The 27,889-nt window shown below is 49.7% G+C and overlaps 2 protein-coding genes and 1 long non-coding RNA gene across 4 annotated transcripts in view; 1 reads left to right on the top strand and 2 right to left on the bottom strand.

Annotated features, from left to right (window-relative positions):
• Positions 1-23,318, top strand: part of ACSF2 (acyl-CoA synthetase family member 2) — a 46,172-nt gene extending 22,854 nt beyond the window's left edge. The window contains exons 11-16 of the mRNA XM_019517611.1: positions 20,609-20,716; positions 20,904-21,055; positions 21,554-21,695; positions 22,585-22,695; positions 22,940-23,008; positions 23,110-23,318. Of these exons, the coding sequence (XP_019373156.1) occupies positions 20,609-20,716; positions 20,904-21,055; positions 21,554-21,695; positions 22,585-22,695; positions 22,940-23,008; positions 23,110-23,160 (633 nt within the window). The 3' untranslated portion in view covers positions 23,161-23,318. The remainder of the gene's footprint in view (positions 1-20,608; positions 20,717-20,903; positions 21,056-21,553; positions 21,696-22,584; positions 22,696-22,939; positions 23,009-23,109) is intronic.
• On the bottom strand, positions 1,392-11,773 carry CHAD (chondroadherin). 2 transcript variants are annotated; one of them, XM_019517630.1, is made up of 4 exons: positions 9,855-11,773; positions 5,357-5,520; positions 4,908-5,053; positions 1,392-1,791 (listed from the first exon to the last, which is right to left on the bottom strand). In XM_019517630.1, exons 1-3 carry the CDS (start codon positions 10,623-10,625, stop codon positions 4,912-4,914), a joined length of 1,077 nt encoding a protein of 358 aa, XP_019373175.1. In that variant the 5' UTR covers positions 10,626-11,773; the 3' UTR covers positions 1,392-1,791; positions 4,908-4,911. The 2 variants fall into 2 exon arrangements, with proteins under 2 accessions (XP_019373175.1, XP_019373168.1); XM_019517623.1 differs by having other exon boundaries at positions 1,392-1,794; positions 9,855-11,770.
• Positions 23,319-23,924: 606 nt separating the features above from the next.
• Positions 23,925-25,975, bottom strand: LOC109297672. Its single transcript, XR_002097380.1, has 2 exons — positions 25,324-25,975; positions 23,925-24,771 (listed from the first exon to the last, which is right to left on the bottom strand). It is a non-coding gene; the product is annotated as an uncharacterized LOC109297672 (long non-coding RNA).
• Between the last annotated feature and the right edge of the window lie 1,914 nt (positions 25,976-27,889).

Raw genomic sequence — 27,889 nt, 5'->3', positions numbered from 1 at the left:
TGACGGGAAAACACGTGGGGTCGGGAGTCAGATTTCTCCTGTTATTGCTGGCAGTGCCAGCAGAACTCACCGGTACCAGCAGTTTTATAGGGATGGGTGTATGCTCTGAACTGAATGGCGCCTAGGGATTGGGATCATAGGGCAGCAGGCTGGAATGGGGTGGTGCCTTAAGGGAGAGCCTTGGTTTTTTCCCGTGAAGCTGTTAGGACTCAGCTTCGAACCTTGTGCCTTGGCATAACTCCATGAATTGCTATCAGGTAGCAGCTGCTGATTTTATAGCAAGCCTGAGCTGAGCCCCGCACATGTATTCAGCCATTATCACCAGTTGGCCACTATTCTGCGAGTGACTCAGTTATCTCTGTACCACAACAGGGATAATAATAAAACCCTTCTTTCCAAATTGTCTTTGACCTCTCTTGGCTTGTAGGATAAGAGGAGTTAAGTCCTGCGTTCATTTGGGTGTTTGAACCCTTAAACCATTTCTGGAATAAATCTCAAGAAGACACATGGAGAGCAGCTGAATTCATCTTTGCAGCAAGAGCTTTATACAGAAGATGTACATAAGAAAATATACATTTTTTTCTATATAGAAGTAAGAGGAGGTGTTTTTTATCCCCTTAAAGGTCATTTACACTCAGTTACAGAGGAATAAATATATATATATATTTATATAAATCTTTAGGATAAAAAATGCAGTTAAGTTGAAACTGTGGTGCTGTAAAATCCAGGACGATAAACCACAGTCATCTTTCTGCCTCTCACTGGGTTCTCTGGGTTTGGGGGAGGCAAAGGAGGAGGAAGGTAGAGCCAGGTCACTCCCTAAATACAGGGCAACGTAATGCATACCTTGCCTCTTGCTTGGGAGGGGCAAGAAGTGAATCGAGCCTCCAAACTATTTTAGTGTTGGGGGTTCCCCAACATTATTCCACTAACAGACGTCAGGCCTGACCCAGAGAGAGAGAGTGCCTCCTTTTGGAACGACAGGGAAGCTCCCTCTCTGCATCCATGGACTCTTGGACATGGCTTTCCCTATGGTCCTCAGCCCTGACCCGCAGGGATCGACTCCTCAGGTGGGAGGAGGATTCTGTCTGCAAGAGTTGAGATAGGATTTCATAGATTCATAGATTAAGGGTCGGAAGGGACCTAGTAGATCTTCTAGCCCGACCCCCCGCCAGGGCGGGAGAACAACAAAAACCCCAAAAAGAGAAATGGGACTCAAACGAGTCCAGCTAGGTGGGCATCCAGCCTCTTCTTAAAGACCCCCAGGGTAGGGGCCAGCACCACTTCCCTTGGAAGTTGGTTCCAGCTCCTAGCCGCCCTAACGGTGAAGTAGTTTTTGCGGATGTTCAATCTATACCTCCTCTCCAACAGCTGGCAGAGACAGGGAGAATTTCCTGCTGGCAGAGACAGGGAGAAACCCTTGTGTCTTTCCATTTGTGTCCACCCCACTGGAAGGAGAGATGGGGGCAATCAGGGCCACTGGTTACATCATTGTCTGTGGGCAGATGACTGTGCTTTACTGGCAGGATCTAGGTTAGCTTGTCTTAGCATGGTCATGCATAGTTTTAGTTTAAAATGACTCTTTAAAAATACATAATGTCAGAAAAGATTGAAAAGATGTACTCCGTCCTGCCGTCTGCAGAGAAGCGGGGACTGAGAAGGCTGGAGGTGTTTTGGATACATCAGAAATATTTCCTGATAGGTGGAAGAAGCTGAAGGATGGACTTGGAAGGAGTCAGTAGTTTTGTGATTGGTTGAAGTGGGCAGTCACCAGGACTAGCCAAGTGGGGCCTACTGAGAAAAAAGAAAACAAATTGTTATGGTTAAAGGGTCTTCAAGTAGATTAAGGTGCCTCAAGGCTCTTTAACGGTCTTTAAATGAAGTGCTCCAAGTCAAGAGATGTATTGGCCTCTCTTGCAGAGATCCTACCACCACCACTCCCGCTGGAATTGAGGCCGAGGAATTCTGGTCCTGACTTTTCCACTAACTTGCTTGTTAATTCTTAAGAAACTCACCCAAACTATTCAAACTCTGCTGCCTTAACAGCAGCTGCCTAAAACCTGTATTTCCCAGCACAACAAATGATTTTTGGTGCCCAAGTTGAGACACTTCAAAGCAGCGTGTTTGCTTTGACTGTGTTAAACACCCTCTCCAGCTGAAAACCAGGCCCCATAAAGGTGTCTCATTTAGCACATAAAAATCACTAGCCACTCTTAAAAAGATATTGCCTCTAAATTAGCATCCCTATATATCTCACTAAGTGTTCTGACTTTCAGAGACCCTGTGTACCCATGACTCCAGTGAGATCAGAGGGAGCTACAGGAATTCATTTTTCAAAAGAGCATGCCACCTAAATCCAGGCAAAGGCATCCAAGTATATGTGTAGCTGTGGGCACTTGCACTCAAAAGTGTTTAGTTTTCCCACCTGTAAAATGGGAATAAGTGCTTCACCTTGCCAGTTGTGAGAAGCAGTTCACCAATGTTTCTAAGTGCGACAGAGATCCTTGAAGGGAAGGTGCTCTAGAAAAGCAGAGCATTATCATCAACAGTATTTTGTTACTGGGGAGGGCAATTGGTCAGGAAGGGTAGAAAGCTAAGAAGGGACTGGCGTGTTCATAAAATAATCATTGTGGTTAAGAAAAATAACGTTTCCATCTCTAGCGTGGAAGTTTACCCTCTCTGTATGGAACAGCTGGGATTTCCATCTATAATCTATCAAGATTTCCATTAGGCCAGCAGAAATAACATTACCCTAAGAGGTAGAGGATCTGGCATCTCCAAGGCACTAGGGCCATGCACTTTGTTTTCTCCATCTTGTTGTCCATGTCCCTGTCTAGAAAGGAACCATCCCTGCAAGTGGGCTCCAGAAGCTGCTCCTTATCCCGTTCTGTTAGAGAGGATTGAGATGAGTGTTGCCGACATGGGGCCCCATAGGCCCACAGCCCATTACGCAACCAAGAAGCAGAGGAGCTCTCCCTTCCAGGACCTTATCAGGAGCCTGACCCAAACCCAGATTAATGGAGGGGGTTCAGATCTGGCCCTCAAACAGACAGAATCAAGCAGCAGATGAAGCATGGGCAAGGAGAGCGGCAGCACTGGTGAGGTTCTTGCTTCTGTGCATCCTTAAGAGTCTCTGCATCTGGCCAGTCCTCAGCCGTGTGGAATGTGGCTCTGGGAGGCAGTTGCATATTCAGTGTCTGGCCTGAAAGGCTCAATAGGCTCTTGGCTTAGAGGCAAGTCAGCCCTGCTTTCTGTATCACCTTCCCCTTTTCTCCTCTCTGCCCTGGCATTCCTGCTTCCTGCCTGGAGTTTTAGATTCAAAAAGTTTGTTGCCTCAACCCTCCCTTCCCTGGGACTCAGCTCTGGCTTGAGGACGCCACGTTCCAAGGCAAAGATCTTATTTTGAAATAAATTCATGCATTTGAAGTAAATCTATAGCTTGTTGGAAGGTGCTGGATTGGCAGGTCTGGAGAGCGAGGGCTTCTGTTTTGATATAGGCTGAAGAGGCATTGTTCCAACTTTCCCAGCTGTTCCCTGCCAATGTGTTTTTAAACCAGACCTGAGGGGTTTTTGCCAGCACATGAGATTAGCTCAAGCTCCATGGCCTCCTTTTGTGCTGAGACCACCAGCTCCCTTAGAAACGACATGGTGGTTACCAGCTTATTTCACACAAACCCTGAACTGTGGGGTGGCGGTGACTTGGCCATTACTGACTGGCCAGATTTGACTGAGAGGCAAAAGGCTGAATATCTCATCCCTCATTCTCTGATCTCTCCAGACCCTTCAGAAATATCTTTTAAATAGATACTTTTCAAACTTCAGTAAATGAAAGCCTTGTGGTCCCAAACCAGGAAGAAACCGTGGGCCAAATTATTGCTGTTTTAATTAACTCCATTATTTGCATAGGGCCTATAGCAAAGAAGTACTGGACCTGATACTTAATAGAGGGCACAGATCAAAGTTACATTTGTCGCATGATCAGCCCCTTGAAAGTGCTCCACAGCTGTGCCCTAACAGAAGTGCATGGTTGTAGAGTATTTTAAAAGTCCCCCATCATGTGACAAATTAAGCCTTATGATATGAGGGTTCAAGTGAAGGTGCTCCAAAGCAGAGTGCCTTCATTAACTTCTGTGTGCTTGTGTGGCTGGACTGATGCAACCCATCCCTGCCCCCTGGTGCTGTCTACAATGGGAGGGAGGGGGAAGGGAACTCTGGATGGGGTCTGCCCAGCCTGCACGTGGGGGCAGGGAAGAGCAGGTGGATTGGAGCTTCCTGCCACCTGGGGCTCCAGTCAACCTGCCCCCACTCTAGGGTAGGCTGGGCAAACTCCAGCCCGAGCTCCTTCCCCTCCCTGCTCCTCTCCTCCCATTGTGTAGGCACCACTGGAGCTGGGAGTGGGTGGGCCAGGGCTAGGGGAGAGAAACTGCAGATGTGCAGCTCCTTGACTGGATCAGCTCCAAAGCAGAGCTCAATTCCCCCACCCTCCTGACCCAACAGTGAATGTCTGTTTGGTTGGGAGGGTTGGTGTAACTCATGGCGCTTTCAGTGAAGCGCCATGAGTTAGACCAGGGAGCTGCACGTCTGTCAGCCCCCAGGCATTTTACTCTTGCTTGCCTTCTGTGGCCTGGCCTTATATCTGGGTTTGTTTCACTGAGCTGACTTCATTGCAGCTGCTCTGGCCTCAGTCCTCTGCAATAGGAAGCTGTGGTGCCATCCACTGTTGGCAGGGAAACAGAGACTTTCAGATGTAGATCTCCGCAAATAAATGGATGAATTGTTTTGGGCTCAGACCTTAGTATCAGTGAAAACAAAAGTCCCGTTGACTTGGCTGGCACCAAGATCTGTTTGAAGTTGGCAAGAAAAGAGACAAGGCCAGAGGTTATTTGCTGGGTGTGGTTGGCTCTTACCTGTTTAATGGCGACTTCCTTTCTTAGACCGCTTGGTAGGTAGCTTGCAGCTGCGGAGGACGGCAGCGTCTCTGATCTGCTGTCCTCGGTACTGAGCTGGTGAGAAGCAGGCCCCATCAGGGCGGGTGCGGCTGGCCTTCAACCACCTGGAGAAGGACAAATGAAAGCCCCCCCCACCACCACCTCAAGTTTCAGAAGGGCACGAGTGGCCAGTCACTTGGTCAAAGGTTCCAGGGAAACTGGTAACCATCTTAGTGCAAGGTATTGGCATGGGGCTTGTCTCCTTTGGCACAGCTGACCAGTACTGTTCCCCATACTTGGTCAGCCAGAGCCAGCTAAAACTCACTGAGACCTTCCCCTCCGCCAAATGGATGGGAGCCACGTAGCTCTGACCAGGACTTGGGCAATGAGACTGAGTAGGAGAAATAGAGAAGAGAATAGGTCCTTACTTGCGCAGAGGAGCTAGCTGACAGGAGCAGTGCCAGGGGTTGTTGGACAGGGTGAGCTTCTCCAGTTTGCCGAATGGGAAGTTGTTGGGCAGCTGGGTCAGCCTGTTGTTCTCGAGATGGACCGTCTTCAGGGTGGTCACTCCAGAAAAGGCGTGATCTGTAAACTGAAGCACAAGGGCTGATGCAGATCACTACGAAGCAAGGGTAGGGTATTCTCTCTATACTTCCCCCCCAGGCAGCAGGTGCTCAAGTGACAGAAGTGAGGCTGGAGAGAAGAAGTGGCAAAGGGGAAGGACTGAGGAGACAGGACAGAGAGCAAGGAAGAGGGCACAGTCTTTCAAGAGTGATGGGACCATTCCTTCCCATTTACTACTTGTTTTTCACAGCCACGTACTTGCACCCTAAAAGAAAAGCTGCAGTCTGGCCTGTCCCGTTTGTTCCTGAGCCATGCACCACCTCGGTAACTGGACTGAGACATGTCCCTATGTATAAACCTTTCCAAAGCTGGAGTTTCTCCCAGTGCCTGTCGCCTTCTCTTTTGTGGAACTGTTGATGGAGGCGGTGTTTGTGGAGTCTGAAGGGGCTGTAGGTTTTGGCAGTGCCCAGTGGACATTGAGTGGAAAGTTACACTTGGCTTCAGAGCAGCGTAGGAACAGCAAGGCAGGCGTCCAGCCTCTCAGCCTCCTCACTTCTTTCGTTCTCTTTCCTCTCCTGCCTGGTCGTTTGCCAGAGATGCTGCAAAATCTGTGCATTCACAGCCCGGGGGCAGGCTGAAAAAGCAGGTCCTCTTCACAAACCAGGGAGCAGAATGCTGCCTGTGCCAGAGATAAAGCCAGCTGTTTAGGCATCACCACATAGCCTCTTCCTTCTCCCCCTCACCATCCTCTTTGTCAAATAGTTTGGAAAAGTCCCTCTGTAACGCAAACCCATCCACACAGACAATCTTTGGAGGACACTAGTTGCAGACGAAGCTGTTGACTGCAAGGGTGATTCTCTTGGCAATAACAAACTGTCCTCTTCCTCCCACGGCCTCTGAAGAGGAGGAGGAGGGAAGAGGACACGTATCAGGCTCAACAGAAAACTCTCCAGTTCAAATGGTGGTTTGCGTATTGTCACTTCAAGCTAGAAGATCTCACTGGTGCAGTTCTCTGAAATGACCCCTCAGTTTGGGTCCAGGAGTCTGCTTTTAGCTGCAAGCTTGAAGGATGGGGCCTGCTGCTACATCTCTTAAGCTTCAGACCTGTGAGGTCTCCCAAACCGAGCAGCACTGTGTTGGATAAGTGCTTGAACGGGAGGCCTCCAGCATGCTGCAGGTAATTGTGGAAATGCAGCTTGGGGCCATCCTTTCTAGTTCATTACTGAACAAACAGAGATTTTACATTCCAACAACCTCAGATCCCATTGGGGCTTCATTCCAGTGTTGCCTCCTCCTTCATTTTCCTGTCCCAAAGTGTTGTCACATGACATTTAAACAGCTACTTTGCTTCTTCCCAGAGCTTAACTGATAATGAATTTTGAGATCCTCCAAGATGAGTCATCATTTAGGTGCATGATTATTGTTCTTATAGCACCTATAATCTGGTCCCAAGCCCCTTTAGCAACTGGTATTGGGTTTTTTTTGGTGGTGGGGGTCAGGGGTTCATAGGGGGTACATGTGGGTGCACATGCACCCCCTGAGCATGGCAGTGCACTCCTGGTAGGTGCTCACTTCCACCACCTACAGCGCTGGCAGCATCTGCGGGAGCTCCCTGTTCGCCGCCGTTGTGCCCCTCAGCCACTGGGGGCATGGGTCGTTCATGGCGGGGCTGGAAACTACCACAGTGTTAGCCTCATCCATGATGAATGAGTTATTTATTATTAGTTATTAATGACTTGTATTATGGTAGTAACTTATATAGAAGTGGAGATGGGAGGATTTTCCAAGTTCTAGATTTGCCAGCGTGTTTCAGATCTCTTCTCTTCGATTCGCACTGGGACAATGGGAGGACTTCTGCTAAAGATTACTTTCAGACCCAATTGGCTATGCCAACTTGCAGCTCCACAGACAAACCCAGCCAGCTCCAGAAAGAAAGCTGAGCACAGTATTTTGTGGAGAAGGGGTCACAGCCTGGATGCTGGCAGCATTTAAAGTACATGATGATGATGTCACATCTCATGTGGCCTTTGTGATGAGGGAGTCATCTAGCAGTGCAAAATGGCTCACCCCTGGCTCTTATGTATACCAAGCCTCTGGAAGATATGAGAAAAAAAATTGTAACTTAGAAACAAAAGCTTCAGTACATCCATAGCTGTGAAACAGGACTGATCATTAGGTGGCACTGCTCTCTTGGAATAAATGAATGTCCTGAAGGTACAGTGATGTTGGGGATGCCATATTTCAGAAAAGATCTTGTCAACAAATGGTCATTAAGTGACGATAGGACTCTTTTTTACGAAGTTAGGGTTATTAACCTACACAGAGTTGCTCTGTCTTCCTAAACTCCTGCACATTTCATTGGATATGCCTTTCTTCTCCACTTTCCCATGCAAAGGAGCTGTGTGATGTGTGACTATTATGCAGCCATGCATTCCACTCTAGAAGGCTGGATGAAAGGATTCCTATATATATATTTTATATCAGTGTTGTGGTTTGGGGTCCTTCCATCTGAAAGAAGCAGTGTGCCAGCTTAGATAATACTTGGTTTGCCTTTTTCTCAGTTTTTATATTTTTAGCAGTATTAAGATCATGACGGAAAGGATGGGAGGGATGAGCAGGTTCCAGAACTAGACTAGTCAGGTTAAAACACGAATGCAGCTTAACGCCGTATGTATAACAGACAGAGAGTGAGAATGGATATAATACATCAACCTCCTAGAAGCTGCATACGCTGTTGCCAGCCAAGGTATCTGCTACAGGTTGAAGACTAAAATAGATTTGAATTCAGTTCTTGCAGTTCCATTCTTATTCCAAGCAGCTTTTCTTCAAACTGTTTCAAGATCTACATGACTCCATTCTAAGACTTGCAGTTTTTTTCAGGTAATTCAGATACAAGTTCTTGGGCCTCTTCAGCAGGTATTGCATTTAAGCTGCAGCTTTTGATGTGCACATCGTAAAACTGGATAGAAACTGAGCTGATGCCTACAGCAGTGACATCCCTGGAGGATGACATGCTCACTGGGCAATACGCTCACTACAGGGTGTCCTCTCATAAATGAAATCTTGATTACACCCATCCTTCTGGGACCATCATCTCAAGAACAGGAAAAATCTCAAATATTGAGTAGGTGGCATTGTGCTGTCATCCTCGATGGGAGACATTTCAGCTTCTAGCTTCCTAGTCTGGCATTCTGGGACACGGACTTGGTCCTTCATCCCCTGGCTGTGGTATAAGTCCCAAGTCTTTTGCTAGTGCTGTATTGCTGTTCAGGTCTGTCCTCCTAAATGCAGACAGCTGGTGCACCCCAGCACAGCACAGCGGTAGCTCTCTCTTGCTACAAGGTGCTCTGTTTCATCACTGGGATATTCTCGTTCCTCCTGTACCAGAGACTGGGATGTCTTCTTGCTGGAGTGTTCATCTTTCTGCTTCCAGCTGTGGTATCCTGGGAAGCTGTGAGCTGCTCTGTATATGTGCCATCTGCTTACATCTCAGCCGGGCATTGAGAACACTGCTACTCGCAGGGGATCTTCCTGCATTGGATTTGCTGCTTTCCTTGCACCCCTGTCTGGCAGTCTAGGGGCTCTGTTTCAAGCAGTTCCTTGAGTGTGATGCTGCTACCTGTAGGTCATGCCTCTTTTCCAGGAGAAGAAGAGGGGTATTTTGCTGGGATACCTGAATGGGCTTCTTTGTAGCACACTGCAAGGGTTTCTCTGGTAAGATCATCAATAAACAAACCTTTCTTTATAACGTGTAAAGTTGGAAGGAGGAAGAAAAAGGTGAAGGTCTGTGTGTCTGCCCCATCTACCTGTCTGCAACGCGTCAGTAAGAAACTGCTCCTATCCATGACCTGTCTGGAGGACTCTCCCACGTCTGAGCAACAGCAGGTACCCAGGTTGAACTAAGGTGACAAGACCATCCAGCCGGCCAGTCTTTGTGCCCTGCTAATGAAGGCATGGGCCAGCTGCTTCTCTCATCCCACCTCCCATGTGCTGGGGGCTCCTTTTGCTTGTTTATTCTAAAGCACCAGACTACATTTCCCACTGGACTGGTGCAGCTCCTGGGTAGAGGTGGAACATGCCACCATTCTGAGCCCAGCCCAGGAGATCTCAGTTTTGTGGAGAACAAGGATCCCAGGAGGATAGAGCCCTCCCTTTCTTAGTTTCTCCCATAGACCTTTTCAGAGTTTCAGCTTCATTTTTATTAACACTAAACCATTCTGCTGAGACGAGTGGCTAGAGTCTCCTCTCTTTTGCATGAGTGCAAATCAGGATGAAAGTCCTTAGAGTGGCAGCATGTAAAGGAGAAGAGGATTTGACCTTATGCTGCTTATTTAAAAAGAAAGAGAGTGGAAAGGAACTTACTTTTTCCAGGCCTGTGTTGTCCAGGCTGAGGGTCTCCAGGTAGCGCCCGAAGGATTGGAAGGCGTTGTCAGGAATGACCTTCATAGGGTTGTGAGACAGCTTCAGGTCCTCCACCACCCTCAGCTTGCTCATTGCAGCCACGGGATAAGTGCTCAGCTGGTTCTTATCCAAGTGGAAGATGGCAAGGTTTTCCACGTCATCCAGGGCCCCAGGCTGGATGGAAGAGATGGAGTTGTCAGAGAGGTAGAGCCAGCGCAGGTCCTTGGTACCGCTGAAGGCCCCAGACCTCAGCTCTCTGATCTTGTTGCTGCCCAGCTGCAAGATGAAGAGGTTAATCATTGGTGAGAGAAGCCCTTTGGGCAAGTCCAAGATCTTGTTATTGTCCATGTATAGGTAGGTGAGCTCAGTCAGGTCGTCAAAGGCTCCCATCTTGATGATGCTGATGTCATTATTGGAGAGGTACAGGTAGACTAGCTGCTTCAGTCCCCGGAAGGCGCCACTGGAGATCTCCTTGATGTGCGAATGCTGGAGATGGAGGGACACGAGCCCTTTCATCTCCCTGAACGCGTTGGTCGGCAGGACAGGGAAGTTGTTTCGCTGCAGGTTGAGAAGCCGCGTTTGCTCTGGCACCTTCGGGATCTTCTTCAGCCCCACGTTGTCACAGATGACGTGCTGGAGATCCCCACCGTGGCAGTGGCAGCTTGGGGGACATGCCTGGAGAACGGGAAGGAGGCACACCAGTAAGCAGAGGAAGAAGCTTGACCGGTCCATGGCCAGAACTGGGATGGTTGTTGAAGGGAGGAAGGGAAAGAGAAGCGGCAGCAGCAGGAGGAGGGAGATGGGAGAGAAAGTGAGTGTGTCTGCAGCAAGCTGAACACAGCCCTATTTATAATGTTATTAAAAAACAAAATCCCTTCCCACAAACCACAGGCAGCAGCCAGACTCTTACTTGGAAGCAACTGACTTTGGGAGCTCAGTGTGAATTTAACTCCTTGGCACCAAGCAGAGGAGCGTCTTCACACTGTGCTGCAAAAAAAAAAAGGGACTGTGTAGAGGTAGTTTTTCTCACTGGAGCAGGGAGGTGAACGGACACAGGGAACAGGGAGCTTGCCTAGATTTGGGGATTTCTTCACTCCCCACTGAATCAGGTGGTAGCAAGGCTCTAAGTAATTCAGAGATGGAGAACAGGGTCTTGAGAGACAGGAATCCAGATGCACCTAAAGGAGAACAAAGTTGTCCCATGTCAGTACCAGCAGTATTGGGGTATTGAAGTACTGAGATATTGAAGGGTCATTAACAGACACTTAACTAGCGCAGTTTCTAGCCTCTTGCACTGATGTTTTCCATGTGCTTAGTACTTACAGAGCTGTATCTTGGATTAGTATCCAAAACTTAGAAGACATTCAGGCAGGCACCTTTTCCCTGTTGTTCCCAAAAGGTCAAATTCCTTATTCTGCCCAACTTTTTGTTGACTTCAGTTGAAGTATTTCTTGGCAAGGACTAAATATAATTGTAGGAGATTTGGGGAAGGTTCATCGTTGCACTCTGTGGGGATTGCACCTGCATTAGGTGGATGTTAGTGCCATGCGGGACTTCAGGATCTTGACCATGTGTAGGGGCTGTCTAAATTTGCAGCAGGTATGGTGGGGAGAGTCTTAGTTCCTGCAGAGCTTCAGGTGGTTTCCCTTGAAGAGCAAAACTTGCTGAGCTAAATGCAGCCCGATAACCCTGTCTGGAGAAGGATTAGCACATGGTGCCATAGTAATGGGGAGAAACGGTATGTCCGAGACATTTCTGTTAGACTGCCTTCTGGGCAGACTGGAGTGCGGGGGGCAGCAGCTGGGATTCTGCCATACACAGTCACTGAGGATGGGATGGTGGCTGAGACCTTGATGAAATGGTGAGGGTGCCTCTTTAGAGATGGCCAGAATAACTTAGAGGCGTGGTGACCATTGTGCTATACTCCTGAGGAGTGGTGAGTCCAGTGTGGTATGTGGGGCTGGGTCAGAACCTAGGGCTTCTGAGAAGGAAGTGTGGAGAGGGGAAGGTGATGGTGGGGACTTGGGAAGATGCAGTGTAGTATCCGGCCAGTGGAAATGCAGAGGGAGCAGGGCCTGGGGCCTCAAGTGGTTGTGTTTATCGGGATAATGATTGCAAAGAAGAGTTACGAGGAGGGGAATTAAACACAGCAGGTGCTTCACGCTGTCCCCTTCCAGGGGAATAAGGTGAAGATGTTAAGAGCCCTCGGTCTCCCCATCTTTGAGTGCGAGAGGAAGAGGTTGGGGAGGAGCTGTGGGGTGGGGTTTGGATATGGAACATTTTGAGCTGGTTTCTCGCCAGGTCCTGGCTGCAGCAAACAACTGCGAGCTGAGTGCAGGACTGTGAGCTTTTTGAGGCTTCCACCTCTGAGGCTGGCTACAAAGCCCCAACGGAGTTTGTGCAGAGGCGAGACGGTCTCAAGAAAGGGAGGAAATCCAAGGGCTGACTTAGGACACAGAAACTGGCTTATTCACAGGGATCACTGGGTTTTTCCATTGTTGAGATGTGGAATTAGCCAGCACCACTGAGCATGGTCCCAGCAGTGTTATGCAAAAGGACTGGCAACTTCAGAGCCTCTGTTTTGCAGATGTATATTCAAATGTTGCTTTTATTTTATAAAAAGTTGGGGGAGGGATACAAATTCTGGGGTGAATTTAAGTTATCTTGAACCCAAGACACAGAGAGGCCTGGGAGAGTGGGGGTGCATTATGGATGCAGGCCTTGCTTTTTCTGTATTTCCCAATCCTGGCTCTCTTGTCCCGCTTTGTCCCTGGATATGGATTTCAGAGCTGTGTGAGAGTCAAGCATCTGTTAAAATCATAGAAAATGAGGGTTGTAAGGGACCTCAGGAGGTCATCTAATCCAACCCCCTGCTTAAAGCAGCACCACCCCCAACTAGATCATCCCAGCCAAGACTTTGTTTAGCCGGGTCTTAAAAACCTCCAAGGATGGAGAGTCCACAACCCCTCTGGGTAACCTGTTCCAGTTCCAGCTTCACCACCCTCCTAGTGAGAGAGTTTTTCCTAATATCCAAACTCAACCTCGCTTTTTGCAACTTGAGCCCATTGCTCCTTGTTCTGTCGTCTGCCACCACTAAGAACGGTCCAGCTTCATCCTCTTGGGAAGCTCCCAGCTGCCACCAAACAAGTTTGCCTGGGGGTGAGTAACATGTAGGACCCAGGCCTCCAAAACTATAAGGCAAGTGGATTGAGTGCTGGGGTAATGGCCTGACTGAGACTCTCAAAGGGATTAGGACATGTAGAAGGAAAAACATCCAAAAAAATCTCTCCGAGATTTTTTCACTTTGCTGGCCCAGTGCAGGCTGGGAGTGTAACAGCTCAAGTTGGGGATGATTAGTAAAGCTCCTCGCTGGAGCTGGGTGAATGATTTTAAAAAAAAGTAATTTATCCCAAACACTCCATCTCTTTCTTGCTGCTGATTGAATGAATGTCCTGTGACTTACAGCTTCCTGAGACTTATTCATAACTCTTTTCTGAATGATTTCTGCAAATAGTGAATGGCCTTGAGTCTCCTGCATGAGCAGCTCCCGACTGATATGTAAATTCAGGCTATTTTTGATTGATCATTGAGGTCCTATGGTACATCTTCTTTTGTCCCGTTTGGAGAAAATGAGCATGTGATATTCACTTTCCTCTTCTCAATCTTGCTAACAGGCTGCCGTGCCTGTGGCTGTCCCCGCCAGTTCAGGAACAAAACAGCGGTCCTCTTAAAACTCCATCCACAAAATAAGTTTTGCCCACACGTGGCACTGCACAACATCCTTTCCAGTTAAATTATATGGCTCTGTGGCTCTCTCTCCCTCCCTCTCTCTCTCCTTTCTCGATTGAAGTGTAAAATATCCCTTCTCTCCCTGTTTGTCTGCCGTGCCTATTGCCCGCTTTCCGGGGTAAGGACTCCCTTCCTCGTGTAGATCCTGAACTCAGTCAAGGCCCTTATGTGTCAGGAGTGCAGAAGTAGGGAGGTTCTGCAGCCTGGAGGTGGCAGGATGCATATCACACCCTCAAGTGGTGCACGTAGGACAAGCCCACTTGGTACTGCAGAGGTTAAGTGGCTTCTCTGCTCTTTCCGGCCAGAACGTGCCTCTCGCAGAACGGGAGCTGGGCAGTGCGGCCGTGCTGCGGGGGGAGCAGAAGTCTGGTTTTAAATCCCCCTTTTAGATGCCCAGAAGTTTCATAAAAAGGAAGATTCTTTTCCCCCCCAATGTTTTCGACTCTCCTGCCTCGGCAAGCAGATTCCTGAGGGAGGCTGGGCGCGCACTGGCGTCCCCCCCACAAACTGGCGCCATGCCCAGCTGCTGGGAGGGGCCCTCGGGCTCCCAGCTGTTTGTGTCTGAGCTCCTGGCTGGCAGGATCAGGTCTCTCCTCATTGAATTTCATAGCCCTTGACTGGGGATGAGTGAGGCCTGGGGCAGCACACGGGCAGCGGTCCTCACAAGTTCACAGCTTGACTGAGCCGTGCCAGTGTCTCATGGGTGGCATGTGGTCTCTCGGTGACAAGGGGCCCAGTGTTCGTGTTCCTTTTTGCAGCGGGAGCCATGCCGCAGCGCACTGGGCCCCTTTCAGCCCTTTGCCTCTGAGCTCCCCGGAGACCAGGGCTGCTGGGACAGCTCCAAAGAGGCAGGATTATCCTGCAATCCCCTCTTTCTTAATTGATTAACAGTTCTGCAAACATTTACCACGGCACAGAGAGTGTAAAGCCAGTGCGGGAGTCATTTACCAGTGTTTGACTCCCTCCCGCAGCCCTCAGGGGCTAAGCAAATAAATAGGTGGTTTCTAAAAACAGCATAAATAAAGATATAAGGCGTTGCTTTGGTGTCGTGGGTCAGGGCAGTTCTAAGAAAGCGTCCTTTCCCCTTTTGAGCTTTATTTTTATTAGTCACAAGGGTGACTTCTGTGCACGAATGGATACGAATGCCCTTAGCCAGAGTCACTTGCTCCCTTCAGCCAGTGTCCTTACTGCTTTGTGCTTTGCATCGGGGTAAATCTGAAGTAACGCTGAAGCCAGTGGGATTGTAGTGGTGTGAGTGGGGTCAGAGGCAAAGCCGTCATCATTCTCTACCTGCAGAGAATAGCACAGGTTAGCCCTTGTATTGGTGCATGGAGAGAATGAGGGGGGCTCCTCCTTGCCTGTTCCTAATACTCCCATAGGTACAAGGTGTCAGAAAGGGGGAGGGAAGAGCAAGGTGAGAGCAGGGCTGTGGCTTCCCCCTACTCTCTGCAGTGGTTCAGAGACCTGGCAGAGCCCATAGCCAGGTGTAGGCTGCATCTTGTTCTGAGAAGCACACTGGGAGCACTCCTGCATGCTCCCTGGGAGCTCCTATGGATGGTCCTGGCATCCTCAAAGAAGGTCTTTGAGGATGCCAAGTGCTCTGCTGCTCTTTCAGTAATGCAGTCCGTGGGGAGAGCCATATCCTTCATGATGGTCAGGCTTGGACTATAGGCCCAGGCCCTGTATCCCGAGGCTCCGAGTGCAGCAGGGTTTCTCTGTCTTGGGCCTTTGCAAGAAGCCTTTTCAGTAGCTAGAGCTTCAGAGACCTGTCTCCAGCTTACTGTCCATTCAGGACCTCCCTGTCCACACTTAAAGACCAGCCAGCATGCTTCTGGGTTTAGGGAGCTGTATGCACGGCAGCCCCCCCCGACCAGTGTGCTACTAGCTCGGCTCCCTGGTGGCCTTGCCTGTCCACCCTCCTCTAGCCTGCTTTCCTCTCTGATCCCTGCCAGCCTGTCTTCCTCATCTCTCAGTCTTCTCTTTCCCGCCTCTCCCACCAAACCCTGTCCATCCAGGTCTTCCTCCAGGTTTCTTCACCTCTCCCTTGCCTTATAACACACACATCTGTTAATCAGCCTGGACCACAGAGATTCTGGCTGGGTGCTCACTCCTTGGCAGAACTTCTTCTTCCAGGTCTCCTCTCACCTGTTGCCCATGCACTGCATGGAGGCCTACTTCCACCCCTACGCCAGCCCTCAACCCCCTTCCTCCTGCTGCTGCCAGGCATCTGCCCCCTTCCTGACTTAGAAAACAACCCCCCACAGGAATGGGACAGCATAGGGTTAAAACTTCCGAGAGCAAGGACTTGCCTGGGCATCCTTGGCCTGTTCATCTGCACCCACCCATCCTTCCTCCTAGGGCGTTAGGCAGGTGGTGTGTGAGTTGGGAGTGGCTGGATGCTATTTCCCAGAAGCTGTGTGTGTTTCAAATGGTAATTATTAATAGAAGATGCAGACAGGAAGGTAATGGGCCATCAGGCACAGTCCTGTCCCCAGAAAAGTTCAAGGGAACTTTACCGTTGACTTTTTTTGGTGGTGGGGGGGGCATGGTTGTGCCTAATTTTTCCCAACTTTTCCATCTTTGCAAGACGCCAACTGCTTGGAGCATTCAGATACACTCAGAGCCAAGGGTGTTTCTGTTTCTGTCCTTCCAAGTCTCTGCCTCTGTACTTTCCCTCTCTCTCTCCATTTGCTTTCTGCCTTCCCCACCTCCAGTTTCTATTGCCGTCTCCCAGCGTCCAGTCGCTGGGGTAGCTGCCCAGCAAAAGTGTTTTTTTCAAGGTGTTGATAAAACAGCAAGGAACTGCCGCATGCCTCATTGGTCACCACTGAGCAGTGTTACTGCAATGCTCGCAGGGCTGGGGAAACACTTAGGTGCCTCGAGAGCACGCATCGGCCTGGAAAGAAGAAAAGCAGCTTTAACTCCAAACCACTAGGAGCAGTTTGTCCTGCCTGTGCAATAACAGGAGGTCGGTTTTCAGAAATGTAGGAAAGCAGCCGTCTCCTGGGGCTATTGTGCCAGTCCGGTTGGGTTGCCGGTTTTAAATGGTCTTCTTGGGGCACAGCTGTTCTGTCACAACACACAGGCATCGCTTTGGCCACTCGATATTTTTGGGATCCTTTCCGTCCCATCCCAACTCAGACTGTCTGGGTGGGTGGGGACTCCAGCAGGATGTCCCACAAGATGAGCTTGTTTGTGTCCTGATATCCTGACACAAAGAAGATACTGTGGCTATGGGGGAAGATGTCACTGGGGCACGATGCCCCTGTGCAACGTGATCAGCAACTTACAGGTTAGCAAAACCCAGGCAGAGGATCTGGGTCAGGCCCACTATACACTTCGGGGTCGAGGAGCAACCCCAGAGAGTCCAGCCCCAGGGGCAGCATCAGGGCCAATTTCCCCAGTGAACCAGCTAATTAAGAAAAAGAGTTAAGGACAGTCTGGAGCAAGCTACCAAGGGAGGGTCTGGGGCTGGCAAGAGCAGAGATATTCAAGGCTAGACAAAATATCAGGCACTGGTTTAGTGCTGATTAAAACCATCCTGCATGGTGTGGGCCATGGGGAGAAGCCAGCTAGGGATTCTGAAGTACTTCCTCTGGTCTGTTATTTTCTTTTCAGCTGTTCGTTTCTCCCTCTTTGAAGCCTGGAAATCCCTTTTATCGCGTGTCAATTTTTTTTGCCCTTTTTTTTCTGAAGCTGGTCCTGCCTTTTTGCCCTAGATCATGAACGGAATTAAGGTTGGTTTGGCTTGTGGTTTGTTTGTCTGTGCCTCCACATTCTCATACAGCCCAGGCAATCAAAAGTGACTTATTACATTGGAAACAGAGTTTTTGCCCCACCCTGATCCTAAGTAATAATAATCTATAGAGGAAGCGTCTGTGAAGGGTTTATGGTGTCCAATGATTTTCCACTCCACCCCAGCCTAGCTCCATTTTGAAAAATGCAGTGAGGAGTCAGGTCCTTTAAGTGCAAACTCTTAGTATTATTTGAGGGCAAAGGGGAATGAATGCATCTGTTGCTCTTGTACAGATGGGGAAGCTGAGGCATAGAAAGCTCAGATGACTTCCCCCGAATTAAACAGCAAGTGAGTGGCAAAGCTGAGGCTAGACCCTGGGTCTGCTGCGTCCCCCATTCCACCCTGGAGGTCAATTCCCAAATGTTTGCCGCAAAGACTGTTGTCCAGTTTTGCTTGTATGTTTCTTGTCTATTAAGACACTGTCTTTAGAAACCTCTTTGCCCCGTCCTCAGTGGCTGGTGTTTGAACAGCCTTAGCAGGAAATGTTTTCAAGCAGTGTTTAAAGACAGACAGTTCTACTACGATGTTTTTTTATTCCCGGTTCAGACAAGGACTCTGCACTCTTCAAGAAAGCATCACTCACCACCAAGAATAACCTGGAAGGCTTGTCGTTTTTTAAATATTTGCCACTTGTGCTAATCGGGGGACACTCACTTCGCCTGGTTATGGTGGGTTGCCAGCTTCCCTACCATTGCCAAATGGTCTCCAGTTGGCTTGTCCTTGCATCCTCCATTGGTCCCTTCTGGGCAAAGGATCCTAAGGACATGCTGCATCATTTAACATCTTTGTATCGAGACTTCAATGGGCAGCCCCTGAAAGGCGACTGAGCCCCTGTTGTGCAGGCAAGACAAACACTGCCTGAAGCCAGAGGGAGCTGGAAGCTGCAGGTGAACAGGAGCAGCAGGCCATGGACGGCTGCCTGAGAGCCAGCCTGGGATGTGGGCTGGGATGGAGAGACCCTGTTGTGGCCAGGGCACTAGCCATAGTCACAGTGGAAGAATGTGCAGAGGGTCGAGACTCTTCTTACCCTGATATCCCGGAGTCTGAACTGGGAACCTCTGGTCCATCTTTTATTGCAGCTGTTAAAACAGTTATGCCTGAGGTTTTCACACCCTTGTGTTTCTGGCAGTCCTAGTGAGGCAGCCTCTGTTACTCTGAGTACCCAATCATTCATAGCCAAGCTGGAGCTGGAGCCTGAAGAGCCTGGTGCCAGGCACACAGGCAGGCAGCACTTGGATCTGAGCTCATGGTACCCAGAGCACATTACCAGACATCTCCAGGGCACTGGTGCACCACAGCCACCCTGGGAGCATCCTGCAAGCAGATTGGACGCAAGGCTGCAGGCAATTAAAATTACAGGGGAAGTTGAGGGAGGAAGAAAATAATGACTCAGAATCTGGCCCAAACACTGCGGCTGATGCCTCTGTTCTTGCTAAAAAGTGCAGTGGGATTTTTAATAAGTGTTTAAGATCTTGGTTTTAGGTCTCATCCATAAAAAGAGACGCGACTCTAGCGAACAAACTCCTATTTAGTGGGTGGGAAAGAAATCCGTTTTTAAACATTAAGCCCTGTATGTTTCCTCCCAATGGCTAAACTGTGATTAAGCCTGGATGGAGAAGCACAGTTGAAATCTTTCCTGCTGGGTTGCCAAGCACCTAGCAATATAAGGTTTCACCATGATGGTCTCTGTAATATCCTGGAGACAATCACAGGGCTTCTGGTAAAGGAGAGGCTTCCACTAGATAATCTGGGCCAGCTTTTGAATGGAGCCTATTGTGTGCTAGCAAGAGTTTCCAAAGCAAATCATAAGTGGGGCCCAACTTTACACCCCCTAGGAGGGTCTTGGTCTACCCTTGGTCTTCAAAAATTGCGCTCAACCTCTGGATCTTTGGTCTGTCTGGGACTCAAGTGGGACCATCCCAAACTGCTTCCAGAAACTGTGGCCTGCATAGAGACTTAAGCAGTGCAGGAATGTACTTGGGGAAAGTGGCCAGCAGCAGAAATTAAACAATCTCTGAGTCTAATCCCATGAGGCTCTGTTGCCAAGCCAGTTTGGCTCTGTTGCTAATCCAGCCACGTTGGATCACCATGCTATGCTCAATGGGTGGGCTGCCCAGACATCATCAGTGAAGCTCATAGATGAATCTCTTATCTCTTAAAGAAGGTCCCAGCCTCTAGGGACAAAACAGCCCCCAGCCCTAGCAGCACAAGAGCCAGCTGGAACTCTGAGATCCATGGAAGTGCATTTCATTTTCTCCCTGGCGTCCGGAGCGTATGGCCTTGTGAACTTGCTGACTGCTGGGATGAGCAAAAAAAAAAAGCTGAGTGGCCTCGAAATGCGGTGACTCAGAACCCACAGCCGGGGTTAGCGTTTGAGGGAACATCAGCCAGAAGCACCACAGCCTTTGTCCTGATGTGGTGCCTTTGGCTTGCAAATGTAGCTGCCCTGAGTGGCTGGCGCCATCCTGGGATGCCTTTATTGACGGATCAGGAATTCTGATGTCCGCACACCAAAGGGTCAGGGCAAGCATCCGTGCTGGGAGATCAAACATATAACCACCAACAGGGGCCTGGAACCAGCTCTGGGACTGTTTCCCGGGCTCCAAGTGCCCTGTTACGTGGCAGACCCGAGGCACATCTAGAAGAGCAAGAGAGTGTGCTTGTGAGGGTACATCTGTGAGAGACAGACATCTGGAGTCAAGCAGGGCTGTCAGGGAGCAGATGGAGCAGGGCCCTGTCCAGGGGAAATGGTAGAAGCAGGGGAGACCACTTGAGAGCAGGGAAGGCTTAAGGGTAGGCTAGTGGTGAGAGAAAGCCCTTCCAGCAGATCATGGGGAAGGGGGAGGCTTTGAATGTTGTTAGGGTGGCAGTGATGGGGGAGAAAGCATCCAATGTGTACCATCTCATTGCTCCTTTCTTCTCAGTCTCCTTGCGGGGAGGTGTAACGGGGTAGTCGTATCCGGAGCTGCCCTCTGGATCTGACCGTGGGAAGGTGTGCCTGGCGTCTGCGGCCTATGGTGAAGAATCCCTGCTTCCCATAATTGTCACTAGATACACCCACCTTAGAGCTTAGCTGTTTCTTTTTGTCCAGAAGACTCCCTGAGGCTTGTCCCCCTTTCAACATTTGCAGGTAGCCTATGGGACAACGGAGAACAGCCCTGTCACCTTCATGGGATTCCCTCAGGACAGCATCTCTCAGAAAACTGAGACCGTGGGATGCGTCTTTCCCCACACAGAGGTGAACATGATCCTCCCCACCTCCCCTGCTGCTTCAGTTTTCCCAAAAACTGCTGGCACCCTTCCTCACCCCTTCAGCAGCCAGCAGTAGGCATCGTACCCCACCCACTGCCTTTCCTCCCAGTCTGTCTTCCACCCAGCTCGGGACTTACATCACACCTGAAGAGCCTGGCTCTCTTGCATTGCAGGCAAAGATTGAGGATCCTGAAACTGGAGAAATTGTCCCTCTGAATACCCCTGGGGAGCTCCAGATTCGAGGCTACTGCGTCATGTTGGGCTACTGGGAAGACCCCACCAAAACCAATGAAGTGATCACTGATGACAAGTGGTACAAGACAGGGTGAGTTTGGAAACTCCCTAACATTGTTTCCCTTTGAAACTGTGTCCTGCATGTGGTTGGTGCACATGGCCCTGGAGGGGAAAGGATGTACGTGAGTGAGAAGCAGTGACTGTTCACCCAGGCAAAATGGACTAGAGTCAGCAGGTCCAGTCCCATGAACTTCCATGGAGTTCAACCAGGTGGCAGGAGGGCTGCATTTGGTCCGTCGCACTTAGGTCACAACATCTGGAGACTTGATACCAGATTAGATGCACCTAAGGTGAGGTCGGCAGAGGGAATTCCAGCTTGGATTGAGCTCTTGTTTATGCAGGTTCTTGGAGGTAGGCTGCAAGCTGGGTGGGAGGGTGACCCATTGGCCATTCATCCCTGGACATCCTTTCCTCCAGCCACTCAGGACTGAGCCCATGAGGCAGAGAACCCCTTGGGGCTGGCCAGGTGGATAAGTCATCCTTCCTCTTAGCTGAGATACTTGGAACAAGGGCTGTGGTGTCATTTCAGGGACATCGCTGTCCTGGATGAGCACGGCTACTGCAGAATTATAGGTCGCTGCAAGGACATGATTATCCGTGGAGGGGAGAACATTTACCCAGCAGAACTGGAGCAGTTTCTACACACCCACCCCAAGGTGGAGGAGGTGCAGGCGAGTAGCACAAGGAGGCTTGGTGAACCTTTCATCAGGGTTCAGCTTCTCACTTGTCTGGTGACTTTTTATCATGCAGGGAACGGGGGAGTCAGATCAGCTGGGCTCTATCCCCGTCCTTGGCATGGTCTCATTGTGTGATCTTGGACCCGTTCTCTATTCCGCTTTCCCATCAGCACTGTGGGGATTGCAGCCCTTCCTCTCCTCAATTCTCAACTCACAGACATCTGTGCAATGCTTTGAAATCCTCTTCTGGAAAACCCTGTAGAGGGGAATGAGGATTAATAGCTAAAACTTCAGGAAAGACTCTTTTTTTGTCCTGAAATAAGTCCCTGAAGAGGAGCTGTGCTGCAGGTTTCATCACCAAGGAGGGAAGAAGTGATTTGTAGCTGCTCTGAGCAGCCACTCCCAGTCTGCCAGCAACATCATCCAGTTCTCGTATCAGCCACGTCTCCCCATAAGCAAGCCAGTACTTTAGTCAGTGCTGGGTTGGCACCAGGCACAGCTCTTGCTGAAATAATCCTAGTCCAGTTCCAAGGGCTCCGTGTCACCTGGGTCTCTACATTGCTGGAATTTGAGGATGATATTTGGGGGGCACGAGGGGTCCTGAATGGGGAACTTGAGGGAAAGCATCTTTAACTCCCAAGAGAAGCGATCCAACCTTCCTAGTACCAAGGGAGTAGGCCTGTGGGCTCTGCCATTATAGGGCTTTGGTCCCAAGCCCCTGCTCTTAGGACTCCAGCATCCAGGACAAAAATGCCGTTGGAGGGTGAGGGGATGGAGCAGTGAAGCACGTGAGGGGTGAGGCGCTCCCAGTGCCCTCTGGGGAAAGGAAGGGACCCAATGAGCAATGCTTCCCGGGACTCACGTGTCCTTCCATCCCGACCAGGTGGTGGGTGTGAAGGACGAGCGAATGGGAGAAGAGATCTGCGCATGCATCAGAGTGAAGGCCGGACAGGACTGCTCTGTGGAGGAAATCAAAGCATTCTGCAAAGGCAAGGTAGGATCTGCCCCCCACCCCTTCCCCCTCATTCTCCCCAAGCCAAGTGCATGCTTGTGCTGGTTTCCACCCTGACTCACTGACCTCAGTTAGAGTGAATTTGCATATCAGCATGGAAAGCAAGAAGCCTACAGTGATTCACACCAGCTGAGGCTGTGGCCTTAAAGCTGGAAGCACTTAGCTATAGGTAACAAAGCAGCAGTGGGTGCATGGTTCTTCAGAGCTCTTGGCTCTTTCTTTTCAGATCTCCCATTTCAAGATCCCTCGGCATATAGTGTTCATGAAGCAGTATCCCCTCACTGTCTCAGGCAAGGTAAGAGGCAGCCCAGGGAGGTGGGGAGAGGGCCGAGGTAAAGCTGTCCCAGGCTGTCTCCCACCTGACTCGCTCTCTCTTTTCCTCTGTTTTGATTCCAGGTTCAGAAATTCAGGTTGAGAGAGCAAATGGAGAAGCAGCTCCAGCTCTGAATGAAGCAGAGATGGATTCACCTCTGCCAGTTGGGGCCTCCCCTTCAATACCACGCCATATCAAGCAGCTAAGAACTGACACCTTATTACATGCAGCCATCATTTTGCAGTCAGGCTGAAATGCTTTCTAATTAATAAAAATGACACTCGTGTTTTTCGAACAGGGATTGTTTCTTTGCAGGAAACAGTAATGTGGAAAGAAGAATAGTAAAATGGGTGGACCAAGGGAGTGGACACCCAGACTCCTGGGTTCTGTCCTGGTGGGGAGCTCCCTTGCTATGTCAGGTTGCTCCATCTCTTGAAATGGGGATGATACTTCTTTCCCCCAGGGAAAGTGTTTCAAGGCTATGGTCATTCATGTCTGCAAGGTCCTTCAAGATGTCTCAGTGGAAGGTCCCATTGAGAGAAGTACAATTGACTGATGCTATAACAACAAACTGGCCCCTTGTAGCATGTGTAGGCTTGGATTTGCTAGGGGAGAACTTCTTGTGGCAGCAAGAGGGAAGATAGGATGGGATTTCCCAGATGGTATGGATCTGTCCAGATCCTGTGTCCACAGAGCAAGGATCTATGGCAGGAGGGAGGGTGTCAGGAACAGTAACTCCCAAGGCGTCACACCATTTGTTAACTCCATCAGGTCTTCCTTGACACCCAGCTACATACTTGGGAATGGAAAGAGGTTCCTTGCAGTGGATAGAGGAAATTTGTTTTTTCCCAGCCCACCTCCAGATATTTCGAACAGAAATTACCATCTCACACATGGATCTCACAAGCATTTTATTTCTGTCTGGCAAGAATAATCAGTAGGTACCATATAAATGTGTCAAACACCCCGTCCCATTAGACACATGAGACGCAATGTCTAGGTCAGTTTTTTTTTACGGAAGATATCTAGCACCTCCCAACCATGAAACACTAAGTGGAGGGATTGAAGAGCAAAGGCTCCCTCCCCTCTTGCTGCAGTGTCCCCCTCCAGCTGGACATTAATCAAAACTGATGATGATGATTCTTCATCACAGACCTGACCTCCCCTCTCCTCCCCCTAAGCGGCTACTGTGGGCTTTCAATCTCCAGTGTCAGTTCCTTCTGCATTGGATCTAAAGGGTACTGAAGTCTAGGGATTGGGGAAAAAGTGATTGATTCAAAAGCAAACCAAGTTCTCCACCTGGTTAAATCCTAGCATCTTTGCAGGGGAAATGAAGATGAAGCTCCTGCTTCTGTTTTGTCCCAGGTCCTGTAGAACTATCAAGGAACCTCTGGACTACCCCTTTGGTTACCTTTCTTTCAAGAGCATGTATACGGCTTGAGTTACCATCAGGTGTAGAGTCCTATCTCGTGCTGTGGCTGCAGGCATGAATGGGACAAAGTTCATGCCTGCTGGAACGGGATGACCTTTTTGCCCACAAACACGCTGGCCTTTTTTTTGGTAGGGACAGAAGTGTTTTCAATCCTTTTCTGTTGCCAGGCTCCAATTTCTGCAACAGGCTTGGAGGATCAGGAAAAGCAGGAGGAGGAGATGAGTCGATGGGTCCTTGACGTCACAACTGTGGGGTGGGCTCTACCCATGGAAGCAGATCCTCTGCATCAGAATCAAGAGTTTATGCTTCGTACCTAGAAGGAAACAAATGGGATCTGTTTGTTTTTGACCCTGAAGGCAGTGGTGCTTCTGATTTCAGGTAGGTTTTCTACTCAGCTGATGTCTCCCCCTTTCTTGGGCAGGGAGGGGAAAGAAGTACGTGCCCCTTGCTAGATTGCCCTTGCTTAGGACATGCCACACTTTTTCTTCCTCCGTTCTGCCCTGGGATGTGCATGAGAAGTGTTAAATAGACTCACTACTGAGAGAAACTGGGTCAAAAATATACCTCCCAAACCTGACTTCCTCCTTAAGCAGGAGCTGCCTTAGACCTCACTGCATGGTGTCTAAGTTACGCGAAGGGGGCAGGTGCATCCCAGGATTATAGTGAGGAAAAATCACTGGCTTCCTAGCAAAGACAGGACAGACTTATGGTCCTGATGTCAAAGAAGAACATGTGTTTGACTGCCCTTCTTGCAATGAGCACAAACGCCTCAGTGCCAAGGAGCCTTGACAAGAGCCTTTCGTTCAGCTGCTATCTGTGGCCTTGCACCGTGGTGGGGGTGAATGGATGTGCACTGCATACTCACATGGACTGGCAAATCCACCCTCTATATTGAACGATGGACAAATCAACTGCAGCTTTCTGGGGGAGGAACTCTGCAAAATACACCAATGACTCAGTAAATGCAGATACAGTCAGAGATATGTAAAACCTGTCATCCCCGTCCCCCACACCATCTCCATCCCTCTCTGTACCACTGGGAGATCAAAAAGGTATCATCTAATCAGTGCAGCAGAGCAGGACTGCAAAAAGAGTCAGTAACATGAAATTTGTTTCCGTGTGTTTCAGCTGAAACCAACTTCCAGCAGTCCCATCCAGTCAAACACAGTTACTCGCTCAAGAAGTAGCTTCATGTGGCCAGGGTTTAAGAACTGCAGCACAGAGTCAGCATTTGTGACAGCCGCGCAGTCTGATGTTCTCCCTCTGAACAGGTGCAGAATGGGCAGCAGGGCTGCCACCTCCTTCACAGCCTCTTCCTAAAGTGCCCCCACTCTGCACGCCTTGGGGTCACTCTTCCTGGCCCATTCACCCTTGCTCACCAGTGCCGAGCAAGGCCATTCTTGCCAATGGTGAGGAAGGGTTCTCTGAGGTGGGCGCTCGTGCCCTTGTGTCCACCAGCATCTTCCCAGGGGTCTCCCATCAACCACCATCAGGTAGCAATGTATTGTCACTTAGCCTCTGGTCTGAAAACTGCAGGTCCTGTTACTAGTCACCTGAGCTCCTCCTCCCCCTCTGAATATAATAATTTTGAATTTTAAACTCTCAGCAGAGTCCCTCCTTGCTCCTCCAGTAGCATCCCTTCTCTAAGCATAAGGCTAACCATCCCCACCTATCCTCAAGTAGCATCCCTTCTCTGAGCATAGGGATAACCATCCCCACTGCTCATCAGAACAGTGCCTTCTTGCACTGGCCTGTTTCTCGCACGCCTGTGCTCAGAGCCCAGATCTTAACTAATACTCACCGGGAGCAACCGAACAAATGTCAAAACCATTAGGAAATCTTTGTAGTGAGTTTCTGGGCTGAGACACCACTGTCGTCTCTGTCGTGTGCTCTCCAGGTCCGTAGCTGTGCTCTTTTATAGAGCTAACTCAAAAGGAGGAGGTTCCTAGCAGACAGGCAATCAGAGAAGGACACGTTGAATCAGATAAAGAGCCCAGATCTAATTCTGTTACCCCTGCCCACTTTCAAGGAGCATTTCCACATTCTCCACGGAAACATTACTTTTTTAAGACTATTAATAGGATGAACTGAAAACCCTCCACTGACGTGAATTTTGTGCAACATCTTGAGTTGTGGTTCAAGAAAGGATGTGACACTGCTGCCTTTCATGGTGTTTCCTATGTTAGGTTGGAATTTACTTGTCTTAATCCCTTGAGTCAGGGATAAATCTTCTGCATGCAAAAGAATCACAGAAAAACAGGATTGGGAGGGACCTCAAGAAGTCTAGTCTAATGTCCCGGTCAAGGTAGGACTAAGCCATCCCAGTCAGGAGTTTGCCTTAAAACTTCTAAGTATGGTGATTCCAGAGTCTCTCGGGTACCTGTTCCAATATTTAACCACCTTGTAGTCAGAAAGTTCTTCCTAATCCCTAAACTAAACTTTCCTTGTGGAGTTTAAAGTCGCTGCTCCTTCTCCTGTCCCCCTGCAGCCATGGAGGACAGTCTATCTCCATCCTGTTTATAATCATCCTTCAGTTATAGTTTCACATTCAGTAGGGTTGGAAGGGACCTGAGCAGGTCATCTGGTCTGACTTCCTGCCATGGGCAGGAAAGGATGCTGGGGTCAAATGACCCCGGCTAGGTGATTGTCCAGCCTCCTTTTGAAGACCCCCAGGGTAGAAGTGAGCACCACTTCACTTGGAAGTTGGTTCCAGCTCCGAGCCGCCCTGACTGTGAAGTAGCGCCTCCTGATAACTAGCCTGAACTTACTCTCAGTCAACTTATGGCCATTATTCCTTGTTACTCCCGGTAGTGCTTGGGGGAACAGGGACTCTCCCATTGCCTGCTGGTCCCCCTTGGCAAATTTGTAGGTGGCCACCAGATCCCCTCTCAGCCTTCTCTTGCGGAGGCTGAACAGGTTCAGGTCCCGTAGCCTGTCCTCATAGGGCCTGCCCTGCTTCCCCCTGATCATGCGAGTGGCCCTTCTCCGGACCCTCTCCATGCTGTCCACATCCCTCCTGAAGTGTGGTGCCCAGAACTGGACGTAGTACTCCAGCTGTGGCCTGACCCATGTTGCATAGAGGGGGAGGATCACCTCCTTGGACCTGCTGGTGATGCATCTGTGAATGCATAACAAGGTACGGTTCGCCTTCCTGACTGCATCCCCACACTTGGATGGGGGGGGTCAATGATGACTCCAAGATCTGTTTCACCCTCTGTGCTGACAAGAAGGGAGTTCCCCAGCCTGTAGGTATGCTGCTGGTTCTTCCCCCCCAGGTGCAGCACCTTGCACTTGAAACCCATCCTATTCTCATCCGCCCACCCTTGTAACCTGTCCAGGTCTAGTTGTAGCCTCGTCCTCCCTTCTAGCGTGCCCACCTCTCCCCACATCTTAGTGTCATCTATGAATTTGAACAGGGTGCTTTTCAACCC

The sequence above is a fragment of the Gavialis gangeticus genome, unplaced genomic scaffold (assembly GCF_001723915.1).
Source record: "Gavialis gangeticus isolate Ggan-Ray unplaced genomic scaffold, GavGan_comp1, whole genome shotgun sequence".
NCBI lineage: Eukaryota > Metazoa > Chordata > Crocodylia > Gavialidae > Gavialis > Gavialis gangeticus.
This window is presented reverse-complemented; position numbering and strand designations above follow the sequence as displayed.